The sequence below is a fragment of the Hypomesus nipponensis genome, chromosome 8 (assembly GCF_054491055.1).
Source record: "Hypomesus nipponensis isolate SF chromosome 8, ASM5449105v1, whole genome shotgun sequence".
NCBI lineage: Eukaryota > Metazoa > Chordata > Actinopteri > Osmeriformes > Osmeridae > Hypomesus > Hypomesus nipponensis.
In genome coordinates this window covers 300380-308677 of record NC_140368.1, presented here as the reverse complement: position 1 = coordinate 308677, position 8298 = coordinate 300380, and the positions used below count along the sequence as shown (strand labels likewise).

General features: G+C 46.6%; 1 protein-coding gene across 1 annotated transcript; it reads left to right on the top strand.

The window, feature by feature from the left end:
• Positions 1-1374: 1374 nt before the first annotated feature.
• Positions 1375-4846, top strand: LOC146274612 (uncharacterized). The gene is made up of 3 exons (XM_084703558.1): positions 1375-1894; positions 2038-4207; positions 4495-4846. Exon 2 carries the CDS (start codon positions 3280-3282, stop codon positions 3520-3522), a length of 243 nt encoding a protein of 80 aa, XP_084559684.1. The 5' UTR covers positions 1375-1894; positions 2038-3279; the 3' UTR covers positions 3523-4207; positions 4495-4846.
• The last annotated feature ends 3452 nt before the right edge of the window (positions 4847-8298 follow it).

Sequence of the window (8298 nt, the reverse complement as noted above, 5' to 3'; positions counted from 1 at the left end):
TCTACACCGCCAATAAATCGTAATTTCTTGAAATATCGCGCCTTTTCTTGTGGTCCAAGTCCTTCCCTATATGCCTTAGCATCTTGGACGTGTTTTGATGAGCTTTTCGGTTGTTTAGACATGGCTACATTCACTTAAAGTATCCAAAGCGCACAATACTCCATTGTTTTTTTACACTGAGTGCCTCCACAATGGCCGCGCATCCGGGTTACCGCCCGGAACGTGACGTCGGTGAAAACCCTCTATAAGCAGAGGTGATACAGGAAGTCTGTCCTGGACAGGACTCTTACAGTGCGTTCACACTTCAGCGGGGCGTCAGCTTCCCATGAATTTTCAATGAAGCCAGGCGTCGACGCTCGCGTAGGGCATTGTGGGAAGGCGAGCGTAGCGTCGAAAGTTGGATCAGAGAATGTCTAATATAGAGAGAACTGCCACTCTCGGGAAACTTCCGGGTTCTGAACTGGTTGAAGTTCCATGTGAGGGCGCTAACGAGCGAGTGCAGAATGAATGGAGGTCTATGGAGCGGTACCCCTCAAAATCCACTTTTCTCAGGATATAATTTTTTGTCTAGTAATTTGAATTCTGAATTCGAAAGGGGAGGCAAAAAAATACACACTGCTGGCTTTTGGATTGTTTTAAAGTCGCCTTTCTGTTCTAAAAAGCTTTTGAAAATGTAATTGACGTCATACACATCGTACAACCAGAGCTTCTGCTTTACGGCAAGCTCTGGTCACTTACTTTTTTCTCTCAGGGCATCGACAACACAGCTGACAGGTTAGGCTCTCCCTGTCAATACACATGCTAGAAAGAGTTTTGGCTTGCTAATGTTGTTGCTAATGTTGCTAATGCTCTGACATTCTGATTCCGCTTCGGATGCCATCAGGCGGGAGCTCTGGTCGTATCAGTCCTTTACTAACCAATCAGCATTCATTAGCAGAATACCAGCATGCTATGGGCAACAACGACTCACCCTGTAAGAAATCAAAAGGGTATAAGTACTCATTCATTCAACTTTCGACCTATAATCCATGTTAAACATGCAAAAACTACAATCAAATCGGAGATTTCTCAACGACAATCAAAGAGGCAAATTTAGCCGTTTAGCTCCATAGACTGCCATTCGACATGCACTCGCTCGCGATCACCCCCAGCGGAACTCTGGTGGAACTGCAGCCAAATTCGGTAAAATGGGTCTTAATAGGGAGTGGCAAGGCTCTCCTTAAACAGGCTCTGGTTGGATTTTCTCAACTTTATGTAAATGAGAAGCGTGAAAACGCTGGCCAGGTTTCCTAGATTCGTAAAGAAGCTCTTAACGGTAAGAGCTTCTTAAGAGCGTTCTAGAGCGTTCTTAGAACGCTCGTAAGAAGCTCTTAGCATGAATCTGGGAAACCTGGCCATTGCCTTTAGTAATGTGTCTCATTTTACTTTCATGAAGTAATTGTTGCTCTGTGTCACTGTTTGGTGGTTTTAGGAAGCGTACTGATTAAATATTTTTTGTAATGAACCAATGAAACGTGAGAATCGCAGAAAACAAGAAAATTATGATACCCCAGTCATCTTTATATTTTAACTATGGAGGCACCTATTGGAAAAATATGTTAACTCCATTGTTGAACATATTGAGCTGGTTTTCATGCATTTTGGGCTGGTATGGAGCACTTGTTGGGCTGGAAGTTTTAATTATTTAGCACCCTACTCAGTTTTTTGTGTGCCTTCTTAGTCATCCACTCACACAATAAAGCAGCAAGGAGAGCAGAAGAGACAGACATGCAACCTGTTAGATGAAAGGGTAGAAACTGACTGTCTGTCACTGCAGACCTGCAGCCAGACCGGACCGAACCAGACTGGACCAGACCAGACCAGAGCTCAGGACAGGACACAACACGACTCCTGGGTCAGCAACCCAACACACACAGGATGCAGACGCAAGCAGCTAACACATAAACAAACCCAACCATGTTCATTAAACATATAGTTCAAAGACTACAAATAGTTTACCTAAAGAATTTACCTGACAAAAACTCTGCCTCTTCATAGACAACAAACCCTTCCGTCATCAAGGAGGTGAGGAGCGTCGCCCTCTGATGACATCACAGGGTGAGCGGGCGCATGTGACCTATCAGGCGCCAGGGACGCCCAGAGCTGGAACTTGAACCGTCAAGTTGGTGGAAATACAAGATGATCATCAGGATAAGGTCATGTTCCAGTACACTGCATCAAGTGCGGCTTCCTTGTGTTAGCATAATGGAAGCAACGATCAAGTGCTTATTCCCCTCTCCACGGTGAGCGTTTGTTGTTGCTGGCAAGGGAGCGGGGATAAGGTTACATCAGTGGGTGAGCTATCAACCAGATGGCATCAATGTTTGTGTTTTCAAACGACACTTCATTATTCATGCAGACACAAGTGAGAGTCCCTCACGCAGTCAGGACATGTTCAACTACTATTTCCATAGAGTGATATCATGGAGGCAAAGCAGATCACTCCTCCATATCGGTTACAGTAATGGGAACTTCACACAGTTTGGTAAACATTCATTATGCAGAATCACAATTCACACAAAGGTTTCACATCCATTATTCAGTGAGAGGGCTCTGTGGAAATGCTGTGCAGACAAAGGGGACTTAGAGAGCAGTCCAGCTGTTTGAAGAATAGGTGGCATCTAAAAGTTCCTATCTGGGATAATTCTAATGCTCTTTAAGTTCCTCTCTGCTACTAACAAGATGGCACCAGGAGAACCTCCGCATAGGAACACAAGGATACATGTCCTAGCAGTGTGTATTCATTTAACTGACACTCTTTTCCGAAGCAGCATTTTATATGGAGCATACAAAAGTCAAGCATTTCGAGCATTTAAAGGATCAGAAGTGCATAGTTCTAACAATATTCGGGTGGAGGAACGGTCTGTATTTACCAGACACTGCAGAATAAACCATCTCTGTCCACGCACGCGGGCCAGCCTGTCCTTTTATCAAGACAGGATCCCAGATCCCATTAGCTGAATGTGATGTGAAGAAGATATTAGCTGGTTGTATGTGATCTAAAGAACATATTAGCTGATGTGGACGTTCCACTTTCCAGCTTGGCTGTCCTTGATCGTTTAAACGATTAGAGACCTGAATCTGTGGTCTGGCTTCATCTTCTCCTATTACTCCTGTGCACGCAGGAGCTGCTTAATGATGTTATCTTAATAAACCTGCAGGAGACCGCCGGACAGGGAGAACTCTATCCTTCATCTGAGTAGACACCTCATTACTCTCATAACCATCATCACCATCATCATGTTAACCATCATCATCATCTTTATCACCACCATCATCACCATACTCATCATCAGCATCATCATCTTTATCACCACCGTGATCATTATCACCACCATCATCCCCATAATCATCTTCATCACCATCATCATCACCACCATCATCCTCATCTTCATAGTCTTTATCACCACCATCATCACCGTCATCATTGTTAACATCACCATCATCATCTTTATGACCACCATCATCATCGTCATTATGTAGACTAAACTACCACATGGTCCATTCATACATTATTAATTTACAACCATTTTCTATTTCTTAATTTCTGGCTTCCTTCTGTTCTGGTTTCCTTTGTGATCATCGTCCATCGTTGACCGTAACCACTGTGAAGCTGTTTAAGGATGTTCTGTTACGATGCAGTGTTCCAAATTAGGAGGGAATTAGGTTTGCATGTGTATTTGTACTGTCCAGTGTGTGTGTCTGTGTGTACAGTATGTGTGTGTGCAGCATCTGTGTGTGTGTGTGTGCGTGTAAAATTCTCCACACACACAGATTCTAGCTACAATTTCAGCTCGTAACAGCAGAAAGCCAGGGAGTCAATATCTCCCAATGGGCCCTGTGTCATTAGTTCATGTGTGTCATTAGTTAATCGGGTATTGATGAGAGTATTGACAAGCGGCTAATTAATCTCAAGCCCTGCTTGGGCTTTCATACATTTCCTTAATTATGTTCTTCATCTTAGTCGTCTGACACAAACACACTTTGTCTTCCTGTTAGAGTGTGAGTAATGGCAGCTGTCTGTCTCTCTGTGTTGTCACAGCAACATGTCTGTCTGCAGGTGGACAGGTTCATCATTCCTCAGGCCGCACACCGATAGGCTGTTGTGCAGAACTTACCAAACATCTGTGCTGTGATTGGTTGTGCACTTTCTTACACACTCAAAAAGGTCAGTTTAATTCAGTCTAATTTTGAGGGCATGTTTATGGACGGAAATGTTAGGCCACGGCCATTTACAAAATGTTATGAGTCAAACTCACATAAGAAGAACTGAAGCACACCCCGCAGTCAGGCTGCTGGGAGAAGGCTGGGTAAGGCCTCTTCCTGCTGGCCTCTACACAGACGCTGGGTAAGGCCTCTTCCTGCTGGCCTCTACACAGACGCTGGGTAAGGCCTCTTCCTGCTGGCCTCTACACAGACGCTGGGTAAGGCCTCTTCCTGCTGGCCTCTACACAGGCGCTGGGTAAGGCCTCTTCCTGCTGGCCTCTACACAGGCGCTGGGTAAGGCCTCTTCCTGCTGGCCTCTACACAGACACAGCCCAGACTACAGCAACCCAGACTACAGCAGCCCAGACTACAGGCTACAGCAGCACAGACTACAGCAGCCCAGACTACAGCAGCCCAGACTTCAGCAGCCCAGACTACAGCAGCACAGAAGCTGCTGTGATTATTGTTTATAGATACTGGCAAGAATTAAAGTATTGCCTGCAGGCAGCATAATTATTTACAGCTGAAAAGTCATATCATTATCAGCAGGCTCCTAATTGCCAGAAGTAATATCAATGTTAGTTGATTAAGTGTGGGTTTTCTTCTTCCATCTACATGACATGGGGATCGGTTCCCTGGCTTATCTCAATACAGCTGCTCGGCCGGTTTCTGCTCTGCTGGTTTACAGAGGGAGGGTGGGGGATGGAGGAAGAGAAAGAGAGAGAGAGGGAAAGTGATAGATAAGGGAGAAGGACAGAGAAAGAGAGAGAGAGGGAAGAAGGACAGAGAAAGAGAGAGAGAGGGAAGAAGGACAGAGAAAGAGAGAGAGAGGGAAGAAGGACAGAGAAAGAGAGAGGGAAAGAAAGAGAACAAGAGAGGGGAGAGACGCAAATAGAGAAAGAAAGAGAGTGAAGGGAGAGAAAAAGAGCAAAATACAGCACAGCAGCAACTTCATAAGAAAGCGATCGATTGCAGTTTCTGTAGTTTACTCACAAGGTCAAACTGCACAGGCCTTCATGCCTCGCTGCACACAAACAGGCCGAGTTTGGTCAGACTTTCACGGAGACAGGAGCTGTCATATCCAGTAATGTATTCTCAGCACCATTGGACCTCATGTTTCAAGGAAGGGAGATGAAGGAGAAGCAATCTGGCATGATGGTAATCTGTAATTCAGGAACAAATGATTGATTAAGAAATGTTTACTGGACCTACAGTACAGAAAGCCTGGTTCGCTCTGGTGTCAGCATGTCTGAATATTGAGTCATGCGGCAAGGACTCAGAGATACACAACATCATAATTCACCAGGAAGAGTATGAAGACATGACAGTTCCTTGATTTAATATTCACATCATATTTTACAAATTAATTAAAGAATATTTACATTTCTCAGATAATGCATCTTGTTCTGTGATGTGAGCGTGTGAATGTATGTATCCTGTAAGAGCTCCATCCATGTCATTCTTCATTATTACTGTGATGAGTATTGGAGTGCACGGTATGGGGAGGGTGATGAGTGCACCAACTGGCTCAGAGTTTTTAGTTCTTTTTCCAGAACCCTAACCATGTGTTAGTACATATGAGCAGCTCTGTCATCTAACTGTCAGACAGGTGGCTCTGGCTGTTTGCCTTTCTCCCCTCTCCCATTCATGAGTAAGTCCAGGGATTGACTGAAACATCTGAGCGCGTGTTGACAGGAAGTGGGCTGACGCCTGGTTAGGGTGCTGGAACAGGGTGAGAGTTAACAGGCTTTACAAACTTTTTGAGTACCAAGACTTTTTAGCACTGTTCAAACATAGTGAAGTATAATATAGACAAGAAAGACCTCCTAAATACTTTGACAACGATGTACTTCTGATCCTTGATCTTCTGTACGTCGCTTTGGATAAAAGGGTCTGCTAGGTGAATGAACTGACTAAAGGTTCTGCTTTCCGAGAAGGCTCCATACTTGCAGCTAGTGATGTCATATCCTGTCACAGCTCATGGTCTGTCTCGTCTGCGCCGGTTGGGGTCCCAGAGTCACATTGTGCAGAGAAGTGGAATGATTGTTCAAAAGGCACCGCAGAGGCTGATTAAAGCAGGCCCGGGGGGTGATTAGCGCTTGGTGTCCGGGGTAACGGAGCACCCAACATAAAAACTGAATGTGCTCCTGAACTAGACACCCTCCCTGACCAAGACTGCCCTACTGGACTGAACCCCCTCCACTCATCTGTTCACTGCTAGGTCAGGGTCAGAGACCGCAGGGTGAGTGTGAGTGTGTGTGTGAGTGTGTTAGTGAGGGTTTTTGTGTGTGTTTTAGTGTGTGTGTGTGTGCTAGTGTCAGAGCTTCAGTGAGGAGCCATGATGAGAGACTGCTAGATGTCACTCCCTGAAATATCCCCCTAGGCACAGGGTCCTTCTGATAATGCTCAGAGATGGATTTACTCAATACTTTCAGACTCCAGCTCAGTGGTTAGAGCCAACTCAGGAGGTGGCAGATTCTAACTCCAGCCTGTATGTTGGCTTTGGCTAAAAACATCTTTCACCAACCATCTCTGGAGGAGGGGATCCCTCACTGAATTGCTCCTCCCAAGGTTTCGCCCATTTTTTCTCCCGTATTGAGTTTTTCTGGGAGTTTTCCCTTGTCTTCCCTGAGGGTTGAGGTTGGTTAAGGGGCAGTTCTATGGGCGTATGTGAAGCCCTCTGTGACATGCCTGCGTGTAAAAATGGCTATACAAATACATGTTGATTTGATTTGATCTTGGGAAGGAAAAAACTCTGTTAAGTTTCTAAGTCGCTGGACACTGTCACCACACCCTTGGAGCAGTGACTGGTCGGCCCAGTGGTGCAGAGGTTAGCTATTCCCCAGTAGGGATGTCCTGGGTTAGTCATTCTGCAGGTCACTGTGAAAGGTGTGGTGATTCTGAGTGTTTGAAATGGAAATGCTTCCAGGAGGATTTACTCAGAAGGCAGACGCGCTCGGCTGAAGGGGCATGTGAGCTCACTGAGAGAGCACCGCTCAGCGTCTTAACTCCTCTGGTTATTTAGGGGTACAATGTTCAGCCTGTGTGTTTAACCTAGTTTTCCTTTGAACTTTTAATGATCTATATCCCAAAGTTAATGATTTAGCACCAGCTGCACTACAGTGTGCCAGATTAGCATACTAACGCAGGAACACAGGGAAGGCTGAGGTGAAGGCTCACTGTTCTCTATCCCCTCTCTCCCTCTCTCTTTCTCTTCCTCTCTCCACCCCCCTTTCTCTACCTCCTCCCCTCTCTCTGTTTTTCTCTCCCCCTGTTGTTTGAGAACAGCTTCTGAGTCACTGCATCAGCCTGTGGACAGAGCTGAGGTTTGTGTTATCCTCACCGTGGTGGCTGATTGGGGGCAGGAAAACACAGCGGGGGGGGGGGGGGGGGCGGGGCAGTCAGTGGTTACCAAATTACTTTGTTCTTACTGTTCAAGAACTTGATTCAGACAATAGCTGAAGCAGAGCATCGGTGATCAAGGCTTTCTGCATGCTTCTGGGTTGATCCAGCCAGCTGTACGCATTGTTCCCACACACACTCCTCTATCTCCCTCCCTCACCTCGCTGGAGGGACAGAGTGCTGAGTGTGTCGCGTGTTTCTGCTGGGTGACATACGGAGAGAGACAGAGGGAGAGAGGGCTGGAGGGAGAGAGGGCTGGAGGGAGAGAGGGCTGGAGGGAGAGAGGGCTGGAGGGAGAGAGGGCTGGAGGGAGAGAGGGCTGGAGGGAGAGAGGGGTGGAGGGAGAGAGGGCTGGAGGGAGAGAGGGCTGGAGGGAGAGAGGGCTGGAGGGAGAGAGGGCTGGAGGGAGAGAGGGCTGGAGGGAGAGAGGGGTGGAGGGAGAGAGGGCTGGAGGGAGAGAGGGGTGGAGGGAGAGAGGGGTGTGGAGTCAGTGATGGATGAGCCAGTGCATCGCAGGGTCTCACATCAGATGAAGTGTGAACGATCTCGGAGGTGGTCCGAGTCATCGCTCCTGACTGAGCATAATATGGTGGAGGCCTCAACTGTGGGAGAACTCACTGACGAGAAAACCTAAGTTGTTACACGCCAATT

Coding starts and splice junctions, on each gene's coding strand:
- LOC146274612 (XM_084703558.1), top strand. CDS start 3,280: ATGTTAACCATCATCATCATCTTTATCACCACCATCATCACCATACTC.